This window comes from Neolamprologus multifasciatus, chromosome 18, assembly GCF_963576455.1.
Source record: "Neolamprologus multifasciatus chromosome 18, fNeoMul1.2, whole genome shotgun sequence".
In the NCBI taxonomy this organism is placed as follows: Eukaryota; Metazoa; Chordata; class Actinopteri; order Cichliformes; family Cichlidae; genus Neolamprologus; species Neolamprologus multifasciatus.
The window spans coordinates 25,892,384-25,916,757 of NC_140456.1; the positions used below are offsets into that span (position 1 = coordinate 25,892,384).

General features: G+C 40.4%; 2 protein-coding genes across 5 annotated transcripts; one reads left to right on the forward strand and one right to left on the reverse strand.

Moving 5' to 3' along the window:
* Positions 1 to 244: 244 nt before the first annotated feature.
* Positions 245 to 10,119, forward strand: LOC146498109 (solute carrier family 35 member D2-like protein). 3 transcript variants are annotated; one of them, XM_085139228.1, is made up of 13 exons: positions 245 to 2,287; positions 3,189 to 3,222; positions 3,300 to 3,386; positions 3,467 to 3,534; positions 3,620 to 3,691; positions 3,775 to 3,843; positions 3,946 to 4,048; positions 4,134 to 4,226; positions 4,328 to 4,395; positions 4,483 to 4,561; positions 4,645 to 4,727; positions 6,815 to 6,867; positions 6,999 to 10,119. In XM_085139228.1, the coding sequence occupies exons 1-13, from the start codon at positions 2,007 to 2,009 to the stop codon at positions 7,007 to 7,009; spliced, it is 1,101 nt and encodes a 366-aa protein (XP_084995354.1). In that variant the 5' UTR covers positions 245 to 2,006; the 3' UTR covers positions 7,010 to 10,119. The 3 variants fall into 3 exon arrangements, 2 of the variants coding, with proteins under 2 accessions (XP_084995354.1, XP_084995353.1); XM_085139227.1 differs by lacking the exon at positions 6,999 to 10,119 and having other exon boundaries at positions 6,815 to 6,969; XR_014870472.1 differs by lacking the exons at positions 4,328 to 4,395; positions 6,999 to 10,119.
* mier1b (mesoderm induction early response 1b, transcriptional regulator) lies at positions 7,829 to 22,861 on the reverse strand. 2 transcript variants are annotated; one of them, XM_085139224.1, is made up of 13 exons: positions 22,770 to 22,861; positions 21,916 to 21,940; positions 20,320 to 20,468; positions 18,288 to 18,470; positions 17,304 to 17,433; positions 17,130 to 17,197; positions 13,786 to 13,858; positions 13,504 to 13,655; positions 13,313 to 13,394; positions 13,086 to 13,180; positions 12,657 to 12,703; positions 11,756 to 11,883; positions 7,829 to 9,191 (listed from the first exon to the last, which is right to left on the reverse strand). In XM_085139224.1, exons 1-13 carry the CDS (start codon positions 22,776 to 22,778, stop codon positions 8,896 to 8,898), a joined length of 1,437 nt encoding a protein of 478 aa, XP_084995350.1. In that variant the 5' UTR covers positions 22,779 to 22,861; the 3' UTR covers positions 7,829 to 8,895. The 2 variants fall into 2 exon arrangements, with proteins under 2 accessions (XP_084995350.1, XP_084995349.1); XM_085139223.1 differs by having other exon boundaries at positions 12,657 to 12,784.
* Between the last annotated feature and the right edge of the window lie 1,513 nt (positions 22,862 to 24,374).

The window sequence follows — 24,374 nt, forward strand, 5'->3', positions numbered from 1 at the left end:
GCAAAGACTTGCTGGCGACGCGCTGATACAACAGGCTGGAGCAGTTTTCCTCGTAGGACCGTTTGAGCCACATGACATTAAAACTTTCTCTGCAAACATCCCTGTTCTAATAAAAATGCTTTAGAGGTGTTACGTCTGCTCTGTCAGTTGCTCCTTTAAATGCATTCACAGATGTGCTGTTTTCGGTAGTTTATTCAGTGCCAGTTCCTCATTTAGGCTAGAGTGAAAGAAACAGGGTGTTGTTTTTATGGGAATTTCAACTGTTGTAAATGACTTGTTAGCCTGTAATCTGTCAGACATATGTGTCATGGATAATATGGAGTCATTTTGAGCTGGAAATAACGATCCTGTCTCAAGGTAGAAGCTGAAATCCGTTTTTGGCAAAGTGACTGTTGTATATATCCTTCATTTATCCGGGTAAAACATTTCATTACTGTTAAAAATGCCTTTTAAAAAAGAGATCAGGCCAAAGAGGGCAGCAACATTGTAACAAATGGATATTATAGATGTTATAGAGATACTTTTAAGGGACCAAAAAGGATAAGAACGCAACGCAGTCATAAAGATACTTGCAAAACAGGTAATTATCTTATATATAACACCTTCATAAATCCTATTCACTACAGTCTGTTTACCATTTAAAGTAAATATATTAGATCTCAAACATACATAAATTCTGGACATTACTTCATGGCACAAAACCTTCCATGTTGCAAACATGAGGTTGTGGTTTATTCAGGGCCTGTCTAGGCTGGAGTGAAAGAAAGTCGTTTAAAAAGTCAAACTTGTAGGATTACAAGGATTAGGGGAAAGCAGCAAAACAAGTAGCCTGATGCTACACACCTGAGGCGAAAAAGAAGGGTTTACTGTCATTTTTCTTGTCCGTGTGGCTGGCACTTTAACAAATACTGGTTATTTCAGTGGTTATGAAGGTGGTTAGCTTTTTTGGTTGTAGCTAGGTGTGTTACTACAGCATAAAATTAAGACGCTATTTTGTGGAAGTCATGCTTGCACATAGTAATTAAACCAGCTTTTATTTAGGTCAATTCAGATAGACAACTGAATTAAAACATTTTTCAAAGAGTCTTAAACATTGGGATGTTTCCCTCCATTGCATTTCCTTCTTCGCCGACGGGATTACCGAGCACAGTCTTTCACGCATGCGCGGGAAGACCAATTAGCGTTGTCGCTACCCGATCCGTACCGGAAACCCGATCGGTACCCCGCATGCGCAAATCTTACGTCACTTCCTCTCTTTGCCAGCATTGCGACATTCAATATATTTGAATGATACGGTTAGCGCCCAGTTAGCTCCTAGCATTTCTCAACAGCTCTGCCTCATTTTCGACTACCGGGACATTTAAACTATGGATAATCCGTATACAAACAAATTCATGCTTTTCTCCTCAACAGAGAGCGTCCCCCGATTGAACAACAGCGCCTTAAAATAAGAAGAATGGCGCCTAATTACAGAATTAATAATACAGACTGTAATATGTCACGTGAAGATTCAGCAGCCAGATTAAGTGTTTACTGACAATTAACAGTGATAGCGGACATCATCATCACTATTCCAGTCAATCCTCTCCACACAGATAAGCATAAACACACTCGACTATCACTAAATCAAATTTAACACACGTTTGTAATGACGCTAATTCAGTTTACAATAGGGTTCATCCGCTCGGTCAGCAGGTGGCAGTATCCTCGTACACTGGGGAGTAAACTGCCATTAAACGAACAGAAGAAGAAGAAAACATCTGCACATGCGCGGTACGGATCGGGTAGACCCGATTTGTACGGTCCGACTTTGCACATGCGCAGTAAGGACCGGGGAGTCCCGATCCGTAACTATCTTTTTATTTTTCGTTTTTGTCTACATTGTACTGAAATGCTTTATTATTGCAAACATTTTAAGATATACTTATTATTCTTAACATCTTAACAGATACTCTGACCCGTAACTATCGTAAAACGCTACGACCGGAAGTAGACACCTTTCGCGCATGCGGGGTACCGATCGGGTTTCCGGTACGGATCGGGTAGTGACAGGCGTTCCTTCTTTTTTTAAACAAACTTTGTCGACCCCTCTGATGGCGGCGCACGTCAAACGTCGGGGTGAGCCCGGCCAAAAGAGCTTGTCGTCTGAGGGAACATCCTCCACAACCGAAAGACAAACATCCGGGGATACCTCAGCGGTGCTGCTGAAGCTGTTAGCGGCGGTCTTTTACGGAGTCAGCTCGTTTCTCATCGTCGTCGTCAACAAAAGCGTCCTCACAAACTACAGGTAAAGGTGCAAAGTCTAAGTTAGCTGCTGATTGGTGGGGCACGTTTGACCAATTTTACACCGTTATCAATAAGAAGAAGAAGAAGAAGGGGTGTCAGATAGACGAAGCTGGACGTCTGAAAACTGTCAGAGAAATGGGTCCAGGTGAAGCTTTAGGTACCACAGGACACGCACCTTTGACGTAACCTCTGCCCCACTGCACACAACACACCCAGGGGTGCAGCTGGATGTACTCTGCACACAAGATAATGCTGGAAATGTTCTATAATGTTATTATCATCATTGTTATTTGTTATAAACAAAGCTTTTTAAATGTATGGTAAAAATAACTGATAGGTATAAATGTGACTGTGTTCCAGGAGAAGGTGCAGAATTTTAGCTTTTAAATGTCAAAAATAAAAGTAGCATCCTATACCAGAACACTGGCCACTTCATTGGGTACGCCTGTTCAATAATATCTCATCAGAGAAAAGTGATGATTGAAGTCACTTTCAACTGGTATGCTTTTTGCTGCTGAACTGCTGTGATTTTCCCAACTCAACAACCGACTCTAGAGTTTAGAGAGTATAATCAAAAATACAAATAAAGGAGAAAATACGCAGTGAGCAGTAGTTATCTGGGAAAGATACCTTCTTGATCTCAGAGGTCAAACAGTAACTCAACTATTTTTTACAACCAAGCTACGAATGCGTAACACACCAAACCTCTTATGAATCTCAATATGTGTGAGGGTCATAGTTGGGCATAAACAAGATGAAAGCATGCATCCAAAACCAGAAAGTCCTCCAAAAAAGTGGACAACTTCCAGGAAATGAAGCTTCTCATCCTCACATCGTCTGTAATGGAATGTCAGGTAAAGCATCATTCATATGACTGAGTCGTGTGTTGTCTTGTTTTACAGATTCCCGTCATCAACATGTGTTGGAATTGGCCAAGTAAGGATCTCTTTAAAGCTGTTTTCTGTTTATGTGGTAGCACCGTCTGATGTGCCGTGCCCCCCTTTCCTTTGCAGATGCTGGCTACGGTTGTAGTTCTGAGGATTGGGAAAATGTTGGGAGTTATCTCATTTCCAGATTTGGATTCGAGTATTCCACGCAAGGTGAGGTGGGGATTTATAAAGCTGAAAATCAAAAGATGAAGAACTGGTCATCACTTTTCACACATACCCTGTCTTTCCAGATGTTCCCGCTGCCGCTGTTGTATGTCGGGAATCAAATATCAGGACTGTTTGGGACTCAGCGCCTCAAGTGAGAACTTTATAGAACATGACACGAGACACAGCGTCCCAAATGTGACTTGCCAAACTTAACAGCGTGTATTTTTCTGCCTCAGTTTACCCATGTTTACTGTGCTGAGGAGGTTCAGTATTTTTCTTACCATGGTGTTTGAGGGATTCTTGCTAAAGTAAGAAAATAATTTCTTTTCTCTCAGATTTTTCTGCATAAATAACTGATTTTAACACTGCCACCCGTCTACTTTCCTCACAGAAAGACCTTTTCTACCTCCATTAAAATGACGGTTTTCACCATGATCTTTGGTGCTTTCATCGCAGCCAGGTGAGACGGTCACATACACAGACACCGCCATCCGCTTCGGGCTTTATGAAGAGGCACATGTGTGATTCTTTGCCACGTCCTGTGGCGTTTTTTGCTTTGTAGCGCCGACTTAGCTTTTGATCTGGAAGGATACATATTCATAATGCTGAATAATGTTCTGACAGCAGCCAGTGGGGCATATGTGAAGCAGAAGCTGGACTCCAAGGTGAGCAGAGCAGCAGGTCACACAGTATATATACTGGCTGTTTGTCATGAAGACTTTAAAGGGTCATCTTCTCCCATCCACACAGGAGCTGGGCAAATACGGTCTTCTTTATTACAATGCTTTGATAATGATTTTCCCCACTCTGGCGTACGCTTACTACTCAGGGGACTTGCAAATGGTAAGTTTTCAAACACTGATTGGTTTGTAAAACTTAAGAGTCAGAGAGCTCAGATAATCAGTGCTGTGTGCGTGTGTGTGTGCGTGGGTGTTCGGGTACAGGGGCTGGAGTATAATGGTTGGTCTGATCACATGTTTGCTGTGCAGTTTGTGCTCTCCTGTGTCATGGGGTAAAGTAGACGCCTAATCGTCATTGTTTATTCCATGATTGCCCACTTTTGTCTTTTTGTCTAACTCTGCTTCGCTTCATTGCACAGATTTATTTTGATGTACTCCATCATGCTGTGCACACAGTACAACTCCGCGCTCACCACCTCCATCATTGGCTGTATTAAGGTGAGTCATCTCAGGCTGGCTCACGCTCACAGTTTGATGTGTAGTGCGTACATGTGCAGTGACTTTCCCTGCGACATCCACAGAATATCCTCGTGACATACATTGGAATGGTGTTTGGAGGGGACTACATATTCACCTGGACTAACTTTATAGGTCTGAACATCAGGTAAGACAGATTCAACAGCTGAACTGTTGAGCTGATTTAGGACCAGTGTCGTTCAAAGACAATCAAGATATTTTTGTTCTGGGGCTTACTTGTGTGTCCAGACATAAGTTCAGTTCAGTTCAGTTCATTTTTATTTCAAACATTTCAAACATGAGCCTTCACAGTCATTACAATATATTATTCCATTATTTGTTTGAAAAGGAGTAGGTAGAAGTATTTACTTATTTGTCCCTACCCCCTCAAGTTTTACCTCTCATTCATTTAAATTATTATTTTTTTATAGTCTTAAATTAAACAAACAACATATGAAACAAAAGTAAAACAAAACAAAACATACATAAATCAAAAACAAGAAATTAGCAAGCCCCACCACAGTATAGTTTCTTTCATATGAAAAATACAGAAGGTGTATATTTGCAGATACACAAATTATGGAAAAACAAACAACCAAAACAAAACAAACACAAAAAAAAAAAAAACCAAAAAAGAACCACAACACCATTACCAGCAACATTACCGTCCTGGGTTAACCCCGTTTTCTTCATTGTTATACTTATTTAAAATCAGGTTTTTATATTTTACTTTAAACTGTTTTATGTTTTTAATGTCTTTTATTTCTTCTGTTAGACTGTTCCATAATTTAACTCCTGCAATTGAGATAGACATCGTTCTTAAAGTTGTTCTAGCACTTTGTATTTTTAAATTCCATTTCCCTCTTAAGTTATACCCACCTTCTCTTTCTATGAACAATTTACAGATTTCTTTTGGAAGCAATTTATTTCTTACTTTATACATTATTTGCGCTGTTTTAAGCTTCACCAAGTCTTGGAATTTAATAGCTTGCATTTTGACAAAGAGTGCATTTGTATGGTCCCTGTACCCCACATTATTTATTAATCTAATGGCCCTTTTCTGTATTACAGTTATTGTTTGTGTGTTACTTTTGTATGTGTTTCCCCAGACCTCTACACAGTAGCTCATATATGGCAGTAGTAAAGCACAGTATAAAATGTGCAGTGCTTTCTGATCCAGCATATGCTTTGCTTTCCTCAGGACGGCAATGCCCCGTGCCAGTTTCCCCCGAACATAAGTAATATGTGGCTTCCTAAGTGGAAAACGTATGAGAGGAGATCGGCAGTAAACTTCACTGAACACCAGATAGGACATTGATTCATTCAGATACAGCAAAGAGAGGAGCTGAAGAGGGTTGCAAAGTGGCTTGCAGAAGCATAGCAGACATGGGTGGAGGAAGGAGCTCAGACTTTATTCTCAAAGGCTTAGAGGGCTAGAGATTGGATGGCAAACCCCTAAAAAATGTGTCCCGGTGTAGTCCCCAGCTAGCTGGCAATTAGTTTCTGAAGACTGCTGGCTGTTGCCAATGAAATCAGTTGCAAAGAGGGTGCTGCACCAAAAACCTTGCGATTGCTTTGATAGTCAGTAGATCGCCACGATTGCGAGTAGTTTGGAGTAGTTTGCCAACTTGTCTGCAGACACTTTCCAACTAACTGCCAAGTGTTAGTGAAACTTGAGAAAATGATGACACAAATCGAAAACAGATACAGATTTGCCCAAAAAGTACAAGTTGTAGCTTACCACCACAATCAAAAAGCACAAGTTTGACTTTGAAGGTGAATGCTTTTGGGTGTCATGATGTGGGGTGGGTGCACCGTGAAACCAGTTATATTTATAAAAATAAAATCAACTGAATAAACGATTTGTCAGTCATAAGTTGTAACACATTCAGCCGACCACAGATAATCCTTTTAGAAACTGTCCTAATTTCATATCCTAATTTTTAACAAGTTATGACCAATATTTATAAAACAGACTTGATTTTTTCCCCACTTTAGTATGACCCAGCGACTGAGCCATGAACTCATCAGGAAAGTGTTTATTAGAGTGATCAAGGAAGAAAGCTGTTAGGTGGCCTTCAGATAGAATACAGGTTTAAGCCACTTCCACCTTTACTTCATTTTTCCAAACTGGAAGCTCTGCCCATGTTTTAGAATGTCTGTGATAGGAAAAAGTCCAATACTCGATTTAAAAAAAAGTACAGGAGCACATTTTCTCATCTTTGTTTCTCACAGCATTGCTGGGAGCTTGGTGTACTCCTATATCACCTTCACACAGGAGCAATCAAGTAAGAACAGTTAAAATGAGTCAAAACCACACAAGGTTTCACCTTATCGATGTTTGGAATTTAACAATATAGTTTTTACACTGTTTTTCACTGTACGAGTCTCTGAAGTTAACTGCTTTATATTTTAACAGAAAAGGCATAAACCAAAGACTGAAACCCCGCCTGGGACGGAAGAACTTCAGCAAAATTTTCATGTGTCGTCTTCTATGTGGAAATGTTTTTATGAGTGGAGGCAAACACAGAGAAGACTCGTGGATGTAGTGAAAGAGGAAACACAGAGAAGGTTGTTCAGCCATGAGAGGACAATCTGCTGTGGTGATCCCTGAAAGGAGCAACCAAAAGACTATATGAACTTAATTTTTATAATTGTTCATTTTCATTAATTTCCAAATTAAAAAATATCTATTTTTTATTAATTCTGTTTCGATACATAACTCGGAATTAACTGTACATCATAAATAATTTTCTAATGAAGCTGTTGTTATTCTGTTATTGACTCTATTTTGCACAGTAATTCAATGAAATGCCAGTATTATTCAAGTCATAGCCAGCCTTGGAATACACTTTATTTTTATTCACGCCATCATTTACATAGAAATAAAAGACAATATTGTCCAAACAAAAAAATCCATTAACATTATTTGAGACAAACTCCTCTTATCTTCTGAATGCACGTTCAATGATGGAATATAAAATAAAACATTTAATCGTTACGCTGAACAGCTACTGTACCAAAACATCATTAGGTTCTTTCAGGTGACACTTTCACATCAGCCAGGTCACTTTTACTCCTGGAAATCTGCTGTGTGGAAGCCAATTACTGAGGAATGACAGAAACTAAGCTCTGGTTTTAAAAAGAATCTCTGCATATTCAAAGCTGCACACAAGAAGGAGCTTTTTTTGCAACGAACTCTCTGAATCAGCGTCACACAGGAAAGGGAAGCACTGCCAAACAGAGGGAAAGAGGAATGGCTACTTTGTTTTTTTTATTATTATAACCGTCTTGGAGAAACAAAAGTAGGATCAGTTTTCCAACAAAAAGCACAGCCTACAAGGAAGACCAGAAAATACAGACAGTTATAAAACCGCTCGAGGTAAGAAATCTATACAAACTTTACATGAAAAATCACATTCTGACTAGTAAAAACAAAGTGTTGAGCAATGCACCGACTATGAAAATTCAAAAATACAGAGATCTTCTACATGGTGACTTATAATACAGGACATCACTGATGTCAGCTGCTTTACACAAACAAACCTGCAGGAGGAGTCACCCTCTGGTTTATTTATCTGAAACAAACAGCCAGAGAAAGAAGTGAAGGAGTGAACATGGACTTCTGCTGGGTTCTGACGCCACATCTCATTGATAGAGACGGGAAACGTACAATCAAAGTGCAACTAAAGTGAGAACTAGCTACAGCACCAGCCTATTCCTCTTGTTTTTACTAAGCATCTTTATTCTAGCGTAAGCATGTAATCACTTAGACATGTCCTGTTTCATCAAATCCTTATAACAGCAAGCAAATGGCTTCAATGGCAATCACCCATCATTAGACTAGGATTTATTTACTTTTGTTAAAAAATATAAATATCTTGTGTAAAAAAATATTGAAGGTGATTTATTATCTTTAAGAACAAATAGAAAAAGGGAATTCTTGGCAAAATTTTGTCAGGCTCCAAAAAGGGAGGCTGGGGATGTTTTGATGGACGTTATCTAGCTATGATACTTTGGGATGCGCTTGGGGGGGGTTGATGGGATGGAAGGACGTCAGGGTGGGGGGGGGGGGGGGGTAACTGCCGCCCCTCCTGGAGGACCTCGGTTGGCTGTTCTTCAAGATGTGTTTTTCAGTGACCTTTGACCTCAAAGCCAGTCTGTCTCTCTCTGTCAGGAGATGCTATGCTCATGGGTCAGTAGGGTTCATTTTCCTCATCCTCTGCCCCCCTAAATCTACCATCACTGGAGAAGTACAAACATTTTTAACCCCCAAGTCAGTGTCTGTTAGTCAACGCTGCTCAGCTGTGAAGCCATCAATTCTCCTGCGTTCTGGATGGTTCCACTTCGCTTTGGCACACGGGCTCTGCCTCCGTCCTGCACCTCTTGGCCGGCCTGTCGGGTGCTGTGTCCCTGTGGTCTAGCAGAGGCTCCAGGGAGCCATTTCTGTCGAGGGTGGGTGCAGTGGGCTGGCTGCAGCCATTGGAGTTGTTGTCTGAAGCTGGAGGCGGAGCTTCCGGAGGATGGGACGGACCGTTGGACTGAACGCCCTCAGATTTGACTTGGTTTGCTGGCGGCAACTGAGCACCATCCACTGTGTGGCTTGCAACACCTAACGAAGAAAGATGAAACACGGGGTTAGACATATTTAACAAGTTTAAGGGGGAAAAAAAGCCATTCAGGTGTTGTCAGATGTTTTCAATCAGGTTCCTGAGATTCCACCATTTACAGGGAGTGCAACCTTCATGCAGAGGTTTACAGACGTGATCACGTCACATTACTTGTCAGCCATTTTGGACATGTAATAATCCTGAAACAGTGAAAAACCTACTAAACATTATGTAGATGCGATAAACCATGGCATCTATGAGTAAACAAACAAGTGTATATACGCAGAGGAACGTCTTGATGAATTCTCAATCATCCAGGTAGGTAAATCTGGATGTAGCGTTTTCAGTGGGAGACTGCCACTGGAAAAGCTCCAGTTTGCTGCCTTTCACAGGCGTTTCTGACACTTTTTTGAAGTGGATCTAAAGTGGGCAGACTCACACTTAGCAAATAAACTCTGAGAATCTGAGAAGGTAATCAAGCTGTTTATCTGAGAAAAAGTACTTAAAGAGTTTTAGGCCGGTGAAGTCTAATATTAGCTGAACGTTATGTTGCTGTTTAGCCATCTCTTGTCAGCTATCCGGAGACGGGAGGGTTATGTGGCTGATCTGCTGACGATAACTAATTCATGTAGGATTACTTCTTTTAGAACCCTAACTTCAGTTTAGGAGGAAGCGGATGAGATGGAGACGGTGAGGCGAGAGTGGAAGTGGAGGAGACAGATGAAGGAGATAAGAAAGAAACTAGCAAAAGATGAAATTACAAATCTAAAAATTTTAAATGGTCATATATTGTTTGAAATGACTGGTGATTTTAAACTTCAAGTAGCTTATAATTGTTTTACTGTCATACTATTTATCTGATGTCTGTATCCGTTAACTGTTTTTTTTTTTTTTTGTGGTCTCTATCTGAAACAACAGGAAAGTGATTTACCGTAAAAAAAAACATTTTTTCTGTCCTTGATGATTGCTGCACCCAACCATACAGCAGAATACAGGTGTGAGGGGGACAAAAGTGGTCTATGTAAACTACATATGAACAGTGTTGGGCAAGTTACTTTGAAAAAGTAATTAATTATAGTTACTTCTTCAAAAAAGTAACTGAGTTACAATATTCTAAAAGTAATTAATTACTTGCAAAGTAACTATTGCGTTACTTTAAAAAAAAAAGAAAAAAGTTTAACAGTCTGGGGTCCAGGGTATAATTGGCCATTTTTAACTACTTTTGATTTTCCCTCCACATTTTACCTATAATAACTATTTACTTTGCCTTGTTTGGTATCATCCTTTTCAGCACAAAAAACATAAAATCAGAGTAGAAAACGTTTACTGTAACAACCACAAACATGTTTAATGAATCATATTTCATAACTTTAAATGCAAATATAAATTGTCAATTTTAAAATCATATGCACAAGTTTTGCAAAAAAAGTGATTTGCATCCATTTACCTTTTATCTTGCTTTTTTAAAATAACCATTTCAGACTATTTACAGAACAATCAGCTGTTCTGCGTTCAATAAGACACCACACAAATTATTTGTGCCACTCCAAAAAAATAATTTCTGTCCACTATAAAGGAGAACATCACAGCCTGATACCTGCAGGTCTGACAGCAGCAGGTGTATCACTCCTGTTTCTACCTGGAGACAGCAGTCGCCTCATTGTTCTGACACACAACACAAAACTATCCAGAACACTACACACTAACTACAAGACAACACATTAACTACAGACCCCAAATATGCTAAACGTCACAAATCTCTCACATCTCAAAACTCTCTCTCTCTCTTTTTCCGCTATCTCTCTCTCTCTTTTTTTTCTCTCGCCGTCACTCCTAAAACTTCCCGGGTTTTTTTTTTTTTTTTTGCTCATAAGCAGAGAGTGCTCGCTGCGCTGTCCTTAGACAGTAAACGTGACGAAACTATTGAGGAAAAAACGCCGCGTATATATTGTTTATCATGACTCTGGTTTTACGTGGCCTATCAACACAATTTAAAAACTGGTATAAATCACCTTGTTGCTTTGTCTTTAAGTGGTCATGTGATTGGCTTACCACGACTCCTTTATTCTTCCTCAGTCAAACAGCAGCACTGCACCCTTAGCTCCAGGTGTTGTGCTAGACAGTGATCGTGATTACCGTCCGCAGGAGCGCGCAGCTGCTTAAAGCCGTAGCGTCCAGATTACTTATGTAGTCAGCTACTTCCGTGCAACTGATAGAAGATGCGGTAAGCTGAACACAGCTTCAACCGTCTGTTTGTTGAAAAATAGTCACGGCCTGCATTTTCTTGTTAGTAACTGTAACGGCATTGTAACGATAGGAATAGTAATTAGTTAGATTACTCGTTACTGAAAAAAGTAACGCCGTTAGTCTCCGTTATTCCCATCACTGCATATGAATGACTGTATTGAATATTTAAGTGATGGTTAGAGTAACTTTGAGTCAGTTTTCAAGCACAGGATCAAAGTTTGTCTTAAATTCTTGTCATTTACCCAAAACTCTCAGTAAATTAAAGGCTGGTTATATTTTAGGATAAACGTGGTGCACTTATGTGTATTTATCAGCTCACCATTCTGACTGCTGCTGTCTTCTCTCTCCGAGTGGCTGGCGCTGCTGTTGGAGGTGGTGGGAGGAGGTGATGCTGCCCTGCTGGATGTCGCACTCTCCGTCTCATCCAGTAATCTGTCCATATAGTCACTGATGACAGAAAGCAATGCACACAGTCTGTTACACAACCTAAACTGTTCATATGGTTTAGCAGTCTGTGTGGTCAGGTGTCCCTCCCCAGTCTGACAGTGACTGTGGGTGGTTTCTACGACATTAAATCTATAGCTTCACTTATGCGATGGCTTCTATAAACCGGGTTTGATTCTTTCGCAATCCTTAAAGACAGAGCCACAAAAATTAAATAAATTCTCTTTTTTTCTACAATCAAGGAAATAACGAGACAAATCTCTGCTGGAGCAGCTGCTTGAAGATGAAGATGACGGTCAGCAGGCTCCAAGAAGAGCTCAAACAAAAGGATGAGCTTCTTCAAAGAGAAAAAGACAGTTCCCACAAAATCCCATATAGATTTGCACAAACTGGCTCAAAAATAAGATCAAATGAAGAGCACCTGCCAGTCCACTGAACTAACCGTAAAGAAGAGACAGCTCAGAGAGATGTTCAAGCTAGAAAATGAGAACAACTGATGACCACTAAGGAACAGAAGGAAGCAGCAGACAAGGCACAACAGAAGATCAACAACCAGTTTCAGGTACGCTGCCTCAGCAGACTATTTTATAATAATGTGGCCATCACTGGTGCCAAAGGGGCTTTAACCAAGCATTTGCAAAGCTCTTAATACTTAAAAAAGAAGATTTTTACATAAGCAACCTCACAGTCGGTGGAGGTTGCACATTCTTCCATTACTAATTTTCTATGAGCAATGTTCTTCAAAATTGCATACACTTTTTTAAAAGTTAACTTACGTGACACCGGGGTGAAGGTTGTATTTCCTTTTCCCAAGTCTGGTTTGCTGTGCAAAGAAATCATAACGCTCAGACTTCTTCCACATGTAATAAAAGGCCACACATTCTCCTACAGACCTAGTTCTCACCTGAAAGATTTAATTCAGCAGACATGAAATGACCATTATTACCATCACCTGAAGACACAGTTTCAGGACAGATTCAAGTAAGAGACAAATCAAATAAGAGCTTAGCAACTGGACAAAAGTCAAATGATTTGCAGACATTTTAAAATCTTAACAAATCAATTTTACTAGTCTCAAAAAGCAAAAAACGTTCAAATGAAGCAGATTCCAACCCTAAGTATCCAGAAAACCACCTGACAGTAAACATCTCATGTTAGCGCCATGTTAGAATCAGAAATCTCTAACTAATGTGTTTTTCTCTCACCTTGTTGGCCTGTATTAAATGAAAGTCTTTTCCATAAGCTTTCAGTCCTTGTTCAAAATTTCTACATTCTTCTTCAGTCCAGACAGAGAGCTCCTCTGTTACAGAGAGTCATAAGTGTTAATGTTTCATTTGAATTCAACTGTTTTTTAGGAGAAAATTCAAAATGCAGAGGGCTACACAGACAAGAACAAAATGTGAAGAACATCTGTGAGTAATAGGTTGCTTACCTCTGGCTGCTTTTACATTAAATCTAAGTCTTCTTAAAGCTTCCTCTGTGTCAAAGTCACATTTCACCAGTTCATACAACGCCTACCGGCAGGATACAGACGAACAGGTTTAGATTAGACGACAGTTATACATAACAGCACGTGATCTGCTTTGTGTGATTTGATTCAAGCTACAGAAGAGCTGCTGTCACCTGTTCATTATCTTTGATATGGGATCCCTCTGGGATTGCATCCACTCCTTTCTCCTCTCCCGTCCGCCTGGAAGCCTCTGTCAAGAACTCCACAACTTTGCCTTCAGGAAGACACTCAGGGTTCCACAACAGCTGGTCGTCGTTTTCGTAAACTGAAAGTACAGGTTCAAATGAAACAAAGGGCAAGACATCAACATTTTATCTTGCAAAGCCTCCTCGGTTTATCTGGATCCAGGAAGCTTGAGAAAGGTTATGGTGTAAATACACAAAAACCCAACTAACCTTTCTCATTGTCTTTGTATTTACACAGACCCACAGGAGTTTCTGCCTGATACATGGAACCCACCATAATCTCCTATTGGGAAAAACATAATTCACACTGAGTGTAGCCCCGCGATTATTTCAGAAGTGTACTAAGAGCACAAAAAAAGATCTGGATGTCTTTTATGGCAAATATTTGTATTTATTTTATTAAATGTTTACACATACAGTGGGGCAAAAAAGTATTTAGTCAGCCACCGATTGTGCAAGTTCCCCCACTTAAAATGATGACAGAGGTCAGTAATTTGCACCAGAGGTACACTTCAACTGTGAGAGACAGAATGTGAAAAGAAAATCCATGAATTCACATGGTAGGATTTGTAAAGAATTTATTCGTAAATCAGGGTGGAAAATAAGTATTTGGTCACCTCAAACAAGGAAAATCCCTGGCTCTTCTTCTTTGGCTCTCGGAGGAGGCGGACGCACTTTTTCTCCTCTCCCTTATCTTCCCTGCTTATGTCCTTGTCTAGTCTCGTGGGGTTTTTTTGTATTTTCCCTGGAACATTCTCTCACAGTCTGTTCTCTAAAACCTAAAAGAGGAATTATGGATTGGATCAACTGGTCCCTAAATGCAATTGACACCCCTTTCTCAACGAGAAGTTTGGGCTTGGGTGAGCCTGAGTGCTGAAGATATCTACCTATTCGGAACCATGGTAACAGGGTTCTGGCGGGTCGGAGCTGGCTTGGCCCTGACTTATCGAAGAATTAAGAAAGCGGAACCGGCTGTTCAAACCCCCACAAGGCTGCCCGCTGGGATTGGAACGATGGGAGAGGCGTGAGTTTCTCAAAATGGGCTCATTGAGTCACCACGGATAAGATCTTGGAGAGGCTACGGCTGCTGTGAATACTCAGAATAAGATCTCTGACTGCAGACTGGATACATCTCGGAAGGGCTAGCCCGGAATAACATCTCTGGGCGCAAAATTGGATGACATCTCGGGGAGGCACACTGCCGTGAGTTCTCAGAAATCGGCTCCTTGAGCACAAGAAATGACAACATCACAGAAAGCAAGTATGGCGAAGCTCGCGGCTCTCCAACGGGAGATTGAGAGACCAGTGTTGGACTGTAGAACTGCTCTGAAATTCATATGAGCTGTTTGCACTAAAGTAAAAAATTAACATCACTTCATCCGGATACCCTCTCGGCGCCAGCTACAAGGCCGGAGCTGAACAAAACACCCTGATAACGACTGTGTTTAGTCTGTTCCTTCCCATTCCATGCAAGGCCACCTGGGTTGGCTGGAAGACTGTTTACTTAGCCTGGCAGGGCGAAGGACATTGTCTCAGCTGAACTATCGACACGCACACACATACATATACTGATACTGATAAGCACTCACTGACGCATCACCCTCCCTACCCCGGATCCAACGCCACCTCCAACGCTTACCTCCCCTCTGATGTGGACATCGGGTCAGTTGGAGGCGCAGTCGAAAGATTGCAGCGGTCCCAGATCAGATGTACACACTGGAACTCTTTCCCATGTTGCTTGTCTGTGTTTATTGTGCTATGGTGTGTTGATATCTGTGCATTCCTGTATTATCCTTTTGCGTTACACATTTCGATGTTTTTTTTCCTCGCTACCTAGCCTGACCTGTCTCCCCAATGTGATGTTTGTGTATTGTATGTACGGTCGGCAAGGTCTGTCATCTCGGTTGTGGGCAAAAGACCTGCAACTGACAAATAAAGGCTATCTCATCATCATCATCATCTCATCTCTCACAGACCTGTAACGTCTTCTGTAAGAAGCTTTTCTGTCCCCCACTCGTTACCTGTATGAATGGCACCTGTTTGACCTCATCATCTGTATAAAAGACACCTGTCCACAGCCTCAACCAGTCAGACTCCAAACTCCGCCATGGCCAAGACCAAAGAGCTTTCGAAGGACACCAGGAAAAGAATTGTAGACCTGCACCAGACTGGGAAGAGTGAATCTACAATAGGCAAGCAGCTTGGTGTGAAAAAATCAACTGTGGGAGCAATCATCAGAAAATGGAAGACATACAAGACTACTGATAATCTCCCTCGATCTGGGGCTCCACGCAAGATCTCATCCCGTGGGGTCAAAATGATCATGAGAACGGTGAGCAAAGATCCCAGAACCACACGGGGGGACCTGGTGAATGACCTGCAGAGAGCTGGGACCAAAGTAACAAAGGTCACCATCAGTAACACACTACAACGGCAGGGAATCAAATCCCGCAGTGCCAGACGTGTTCCGCTGCTGAAGCCAGTGCATGTCCAGGCCCGTCTGAAGTTTGCCAGAGAGCACATGGATGATACAGCAGAGGATTGGGAGAATGTCATGTGGTCAGATGAAACCAAAGTAGAACTTTTTGGTATAAACTCAACTCGTCGTGTTTGGAGGAAGAAGAATACTGAGTTGCATCCCAAGAACACCATACCTACTGTGAAGCATGGGGGTGGAAACATCATGCTATGGGGCTGTTTTTCTGCCAAGGGGACAGGACGACTGATCCGTGTTAAGGACAGAATGAATGGGGCCAAGTATCGTGAGATTTTGAGCCAAAACCTCCTTCCATCAGTGAGAACTTTGAAGATGAAACGAGGCTGGGTCTTCCAACATGACAATGATCCAAAACACACCGCCCGGGCAACAAAGGAGTGGCTCCGTAAGAAGCATTTGAAAGTCCTGGAGTGGCCTAGCCAGTCTCCAGACCTCAACCCCATAGAAAATCTGTGGCGGGAATTGAAAGTCCGTGTTGCTCGGCGACAGCCCCAAAACATCACTGCTCTTGAGAAGATCTGCATGGAGGAATGGGCCAAAATACCAGCTACTGTGTGTGCAAACCTGGTAAAGACCTATAGTAAACGTTTGACCTCTGTTATTGCCAACAAAGGTTATGTTACAAAGTATTGAGTTGTATTTTTGTTATTGACCAAATACTTATTTTCCACCCTGATTTACGAATAAATTCTTTACAAATCCTACCATGTGAATTCATGGATTTTTTTTTCACATTCTGTCTCTCACAGTTGAAGTGTACCTCTGGTGCAAATTACTGACCTCTGTCATCATTTTAAGTGGGGGAACTTGCACAATCGGTGGCTGACTAAATACTTTTTTGCCCCACTGTACATATAAAATTTATCAATTCACATAGCCTACATCGCTGTTTTTTTTACAGTTAAAATAGATACATAAATAATATAAAGTATTCAGTATTAAGTTAACAACAAACTCATAATTCTGCAGTGGTGACATTATAAGTCAGCAGCTCATCACAGAGACGGCCAAATGAATTCAGCTTCATCTGATGGTGCACATGTCTTTTTTGCTTTACCTTTTTCCAGTCTTCAGATGGAACATAATCTTCATCTTCATCTGACTCCTCCTCGGCATCATTATTGCCTGAGACATAATGTGATATTTACTTATCCAGCTGTTTACAAATATAAAACAACACAAGTAAAAAAGAAGGAAGATAAGAAAAATGTATTAGCAGTACAACACATACTTTCAAAGTACTTGAGTTTCTGAGGGCGAATAAGTTCTGCTGTGCCGAGTGACCTGACTGAGCGCGTGCGACCCTCTGAGGCTGCCTGGGTCTCACCTGCCTGTTCCAATGAGTTCTTCACATCCTCACTCTGAAAAAAACAAACAAACAAAGCAAATCACAAAAAGTTAGAAAAGTTTAAACAATTTCAAAAATCATCTGCCACTCTTGACAAAAATCCAGCATGCATGTGTAGCTCTGTGTGGGTGCTTCTTTCTCTAACAGAACTCAAAGCCCCCGCATGTTTGTGTGATTTTATAACCACAACTTTACCTGACAATATCACATAAGTGAAAGATAATGGCTGATTTGCCTGAATGTCTCATTATATTGTTTTTATCCCTTCTTTTACACAGACCACACCCTTAGTCCTCACTTACTCAATAGTATAGAGAAAGAGAGTGGCAACAACGCCCCCATCACAAAGCAATACTGACCACCAGAGTTGGGCGATTTGCTTCACAGTAAATTCTATTGGCCCAATGAAGCATCATCGAAGACTGATGGCTATGCTGCCTGGTGGCAAAGGAGCCTTCCATTATAGTAGTGCTAGCCACCCTCTGTGAGGTAAAAACATTTACCAGCAGCCCCCAGCCCCCAGCCTCCAGCACCGATGGTATAAATCTGTACGTAATTTTCAGAAAAGTTTACTTCTGATCTTGACCTTGAGGTCACCAGGATTCTAATTCAACTGAGATTTTTCGTAGATGCACTTATGGTATGAATTTAAAAATCTTATGTTGACTCATTCTCATGTTATTCCCAAACTTAGGCGTCCACGCCGGCAGCTAAGATACTGCGCAGGACTCTTGTGCCCCCAGACCTCTGGTAGAGGACCCAAGCTTAAAGGATAGACCTTTAACATTCTGTTCAGAGGGAAGATTCACAAGATGTACATACAGTTGTAGGCAGAGGGGAATGACACACAAGCCCTCCGACACATACCTCATTTCTTTTCAGCTCGCCCGTACTTCTGCTGCTTTCATCATTGTCAAGTTCCTCATCCTCTTCCTCATCATCCTCCTCTTCTTCTGGTTCTTCCTCTTCCTCCTCATCCTCATCTGCTGGTGATCTGCCGCCCCCATAACCATACAGACTCAGCAGTTCATCAATAGGCATCTCTCCCTCCTATTAAAAGCAGATTGGTTTACTGATGCTTGGGTGTTACATTTAAATACATTTAAAGTTTGATTATTATTTGAAAAAACTGAACAAAATAGACTTTAAAGGCTCAAACCGTTCCAATGTCATGTTCAGCCACAAGAGGGCAAACCAATACAATGAAAATCATTGCTGCATGAACTTGTCTTAAAATGTCTACATACTTACACAGTGAGACATAAAGAGAAATTGAAGTTCAATTATACAGAATAAACATTTCAGCCCTGAGTGAGCTATGCTGTGAAAAACATGGAATAACAACAGTTACTTCAACTAGAAATGAAAAATAATCAAATTATCAGGGACCTGCACTGCATTTCCCACTACCCAGTTATTCATTATGTATTCTGTGTAGTCAGTCAGTGCAGGTAAGGTTCCACAGACTGTGGCATCTACTGACCAAAATACAAAGTAGTGCAAAATGGAGCTTAGAGTGCAACTCTCCCTACAACCATTACCACACAGTTGTTGTTTAATTATTCCACCATGAATTACTTAAATGGAAAGTGAAATTTTGTGGTCTGCTCCTATTTCCCATTGAGTCACACTGGTGGATGTTTGATTTGGCATATGGCAGATGCCTTTCTGGAAGCAACCTTACCATTTATCCAGGCTTGGGACCAGAATTAGGTAGAAACCAACCCAATGCAAGATGTTATTTTATGATTTAAAAAAATCTAATATAGCAGCTGATTTTTTTTCTTTCAGAAATACGAAACAGGTAGATTTCCATAACACAAGTTATATGTATTTATTAGTCCTTAGAAGACAACACAGCTTAAAAACAAGCTTGTTTTACTGTTAGAGTGTGGGTTACTCTTTATTGCTCTGCCTGACTCTGCTCAGATGATTTTATGTTTATGACGTTCCAAACAGGTGCTGCCAACCAAGAAGTTGCATCTGATGGATAAACTATACAACATCAACAGTCAGAACACGGTTGAGGCATATTTGTTCTGTCGGCCATTAAAAATGCCAATATGTCTGAAAACGGCTAATACATAAAGATATAATTAGTCCGGCTTAAGAACCAGAAGCACATTTACGTTACGATTCCCTGAGCCTGGATTTGTGACTCCTCCCAGAAACAACCTAGGGATCTTTCATGTGTAAGGCAGCTGTGTTAACCACTACACCGTGGAGCCATTGAATAAGTTAGCAGAATTATGTCGTTATGTCGGTCGTTGTGTCCTTGGGCAAGACACTTCACCTACCGCCTACTGGTGTTGGCCAGAAGGGCCGATGGCGCGATATGGCAGCCTCGCTTCTGTCAGTCTGCCCCAGGGCAGCTGTGGCTACAACTGTAGCTGCCTCCACCAGTGTGTGAATGTGAGCGTGAATGGGTGGATGACTGGACATGTAAAGCGCTTTGGGGTCCCTAGGCGGGACTAGTAAAAGCGCTATACAAATACAGGCCATTTACCATTTACCATTTATTAAACAAAGTTAAACAAAAGTAAAAAGTAACTGGAAAACATTATGTTTTAACACTAGTGTACCCTCAGCTGGCCAGCTGTTATCCATTCACTCAGTATGGTGGTATTTACAACTAAACCATTCAACTTGTCTCTCTCTGTGTACTGCCTGCTGTAGAGCTACACTATTGTTCCGGCTGTAACAGAGTATGTTGTACTGGGTCAATCCATTACCACCCCCCCCCCCCCCCCCCCAAAAAAAAAAAAAAATAGTGTTTTCAAACACTATTTGAAACTCAGGATTATTCCCTTACAGACTGTGAAAATAAATGTTGAACTACACTAGTGTTTTATTTACCCCATGGGCCTGACCAAACCAAATATGATCTCCTGACACAAACCCTTGTAAGATCTTCAATCTCATTGGCATTGGTCTCATCTGATGCCTCCAACATTTCCTCCTCCTCCAGGGTGCGCTCGTCATCAAAGTCATGGACAAGCATTTCAGCTGATGGGTCAAAATCATGGTCATCGGAACCTGCTGAACCTCCTATGAAAGGAAGCATGAAAGAGGCAATGGAAATTTAGAAGGAAAATATGACAGAATTTAATCTTCATTTAAGGAAATTGCAACAAATTGTAAAGCTCTAAAGAGTCACTCAGTATTTTTTTTTGCATATCTTCACATATACTGTATGAGTGTGGGCGGCTGAAATGTTACTTTATGGTTTAATTTGTTAAATATTATATTCTAAATTATATAAATGTTGAACTACTTACAAACTGAATACCCACATAGGATTACTTGAAGTACTGTGCACTAAACTAAGGACTTTTTACTTCACTACTGTAGAGGACTGTAGTACGGACAGCACTAAATCAATCAGTGCCTAATTTTAGCCACTGCTCTGCTCTTTGCTACATCTGTAGTGTAAATGCAAAGCTGGCCACAGTAACACATCTCATCTGAGAAAACACCCGGTCAAAGGCAAAATATATCTAAAAGCTGAAGACTATATTGTGCTTAATTCACCAAAGGAGCTTCAGCTAACATTAGCAGATCTGTCTTTAACATATAAGAAGCTGAACACATGGAGGACGATGATGAAGCCTTTTTCACAGTGCTGGCTGACAGTTTAACTTGGTTGTTGTTTTTTTACTTTTTACACTGGCTGCACTGCAATTTCTTATCAGACAGATAGATCCTTTATTAATCCTCTACACAAAATTACACTGCCATAGAAGTTTCAACACAATCATAACACCACATATCCCAACCGGCAAAATATTAACTCCTAAATAAATCAGTTGATAATATATAAATAAAACCGCCAGCTAACATGTTCAAATATGCAAACATATCAATAAAATCATTATTACTATGATGCATTAAACATTCTTATAGTAATTGTTATAAAAGGGCTCAGACTTGCACATTGATACAATCAGCCTTTTACTGAAGGTGCTACTGTTGATAATCTCCAGGGTGTGTGCGTGCAGAACTGAAACGACCACATTACATGAGATACCACATCAGAAATCTTATTTAGTCTAACATTGTTATTTAATATCATAATATACAAACACTGTGACAGTGATGTCAAGATCACAGAAATTTTCAGATGATGAAGGCAGCTGGTGTGGTGAGTACCATGCTTAAAAAAATACTAATAATAGCAAAATGTACCGATTAAGAAATACGGACTTATTTTTTAATCGGTACAAGTATTTTGTAATATTAATTTCTCATTTCAAAATAAGTACAGGAAAAAACAGTGTTGTCTTAAACATAGAGGGTATCTAAGCCTAAAAACTTGATACATTTATTTTCCGTTTCAAACTAATCATATTTTTTTTAAAACAAACAAACCACAGAACACGATTAATATCGATCAATATCAAAATCAAAATTAATCCGTGTCTGATAGACAAAAGATTTCAAATCAGTGTCTTTCGACCAAACAACTACAGAAAGCCTCTAACTACATGTAAATTACCTGGGCTCGAATTCCCGAGGGAGGGCTGAAAAACAGAAAAAGAGCAAGAAATTAAAAAATAATTGATTTATTTTTTAAATACTATTAAAAAAAACTGCATCAGATGCAATACGTCATTAGCTGGACAACAACAACATAAAAAAAAGCTCACTGCTGATTAACTTGACATATTCTAGTTCCTTTGACAGAGGACAGGGTCGGGAGCTGGGGAAAAGCGCGCCCGACCCTGTCCTAAAGCTGACTGCAGTTCAACACAAACTGAAACAAAGAGTACTGTCACCGGTTCCTGTGGGAACATTTATTTAGCACCTCGCTGATTGAAATGTCACAGGTACAGCGTCGTGTATATCACCGGCAATCACCCAAACGTAGCGCCAACAGCCAAGTGCTTACTAGGTTAATTTTCTCAGCTCGCTAACTTACAAGAGAAGTTCCAAGCTAGTTAATTCTCCTTTAGATATTTATGCTAACGCGTCCAAGTTAGGCTTGGTATCAACAGGCAACAAATAACGATTAAAAATAACTCATAAAATATCTCCAAGCATAAAAATCCGCCACACGGCTGAATAAAAAATATTATCATACACAGTTAAGTATTTTCGAAGAAAACCGCGGAGTAACATCGCTAACGCTGCAGCTACCTCCAAACGGGGCTAGCGTCGCTAATGTTAGCTAAACCCGAAGTTTAATAAACATGCCTGAGTCAAGAAATGCTCATTATTTAGCAGCGAAAACATCCCACAGTTAATTTCGTACACTTAAACTACAACACACAAACAGTGTGAATATTCGACTGAAGTAACTATCCCGTAGTATAAATTTATTTTTTCCGAATATTTATTTCACTTTCTTACCTCCGCCATGTTCGCAATCCTACAGGGTCAAGTCGGGGGTCAGCGGTAGTTCCCGGATGTGGAGCCCCGCCCACCTACGTCTCCATAGAAAAACTGAGTGACCGCAAGCAGTGATGTAGTAATGTACTCCTATTACAGCAAGCTTAACGCAAAAATAATTTGTTTTGTAACGGAAATTTTTCATTGTGTTTTATTTAATTCGGAACATTTAAATGTATAAAGCCTTTTACTGTATTATATTCAGCTTTTATATTTAAAATTACTTTCAGCTTCTCACTTATTCATAAAGGCTTCCATACGCATCAAATACCACTATACCATGGAGCCAGCTTTTAAATGTAAATTAAAAATATTATTTTCAAATGTTTTCTGTAATGTCTCCACTGTCAAATGTTTCTTCTTCTGATAGTGGTTTTATGTTCTTATCAGGGAGAATACAGACACAGAGGCTAAAGGTGATGGTGATGTATGTGACAAAGAAGGTGTGCAGCCAGTGTCCTGATTGAAGGTGTGGAGGTTCTAACTGGTTTGGACCTAGGCTGTCCACCAGAGCTCAGATACAGTTCTAAAGTTTTGCAGGCGATATTATCAAATTGTGGAAAAGCTTTTGGAATAAACTGAAAAAAATTTATATGACCACCTTTATTCTTCAACACAGCATGAACTCTCTTAGGGAATGTAACTTATTGAAGTAGTCTTCAGGAATAGTTCTCCAGGCTTCTTGAAGGACATTCAAAGCTGTTCTTTGGATGTTGGTTGCCTTTTGTTCTGTTCTCTGTCAAGTTGATCCCACACTGCTTCAGTAATGTTGAGGTCTGGGACCATGGGAGGCCAATCCATGACTGACTGACTGATAACTTTTGTACTGTGTTTTTTTTCTATTTAGGTATGCTTTTACTGAATTGGCAGTGAGTTTGGAATCAACGTGAATCAAATGCTGTCCATATGCTGTTGCATGTTGGCTCAAAATCAGATGGCACTTTTTTTTGTTCATAATTACATCAATTTTGACACCAATGGTTGAATTTCAGCCCCAATTCAAGACAGTGCCCCCACTCTGCTTTACAGATGGCTGTGACACTCACTGTTGCACCTGTCCCCTGACTTTCTCTGTATATACTGACATTGATTTGAACTGTAAAATTCTAATTTGAATTCATCCCTCTATCAGACCTGTAGTCACTGATTTTCAGTCCAGTTATTGTGTGATCTGGCATACCTCAGCCTTTTTTCCTTGATTTCTTTCCTTAAGAATGGCTTCTTGGTAGCCACCCTTCCACTGAGACCATTTCTGATGAGGCTTCAGTGAACAGTAGGCGGATCAACTGTAGTGCCAGATATATCTCTAGGATCCTGTGTGAAGTCTTTGCTGGATTTTTTCCTATTTCTTAAGGACATGACTTTCAGATACAGTTCATTTGCTGGAGACACTTTTTCAGGCCGGATTCTTCTTTTGTCCTCCACTTGTCCGGTTACCACAAAAACTTAAGGACACACAACACACTATGCAGAGATATGCAAAGTTTGCATTTAATAGTTCTTTAGTAAACACCTTGCTGGTGGAAAAATAAAACTTTATGTCTGCCAAACTATGTTATCTTTTTT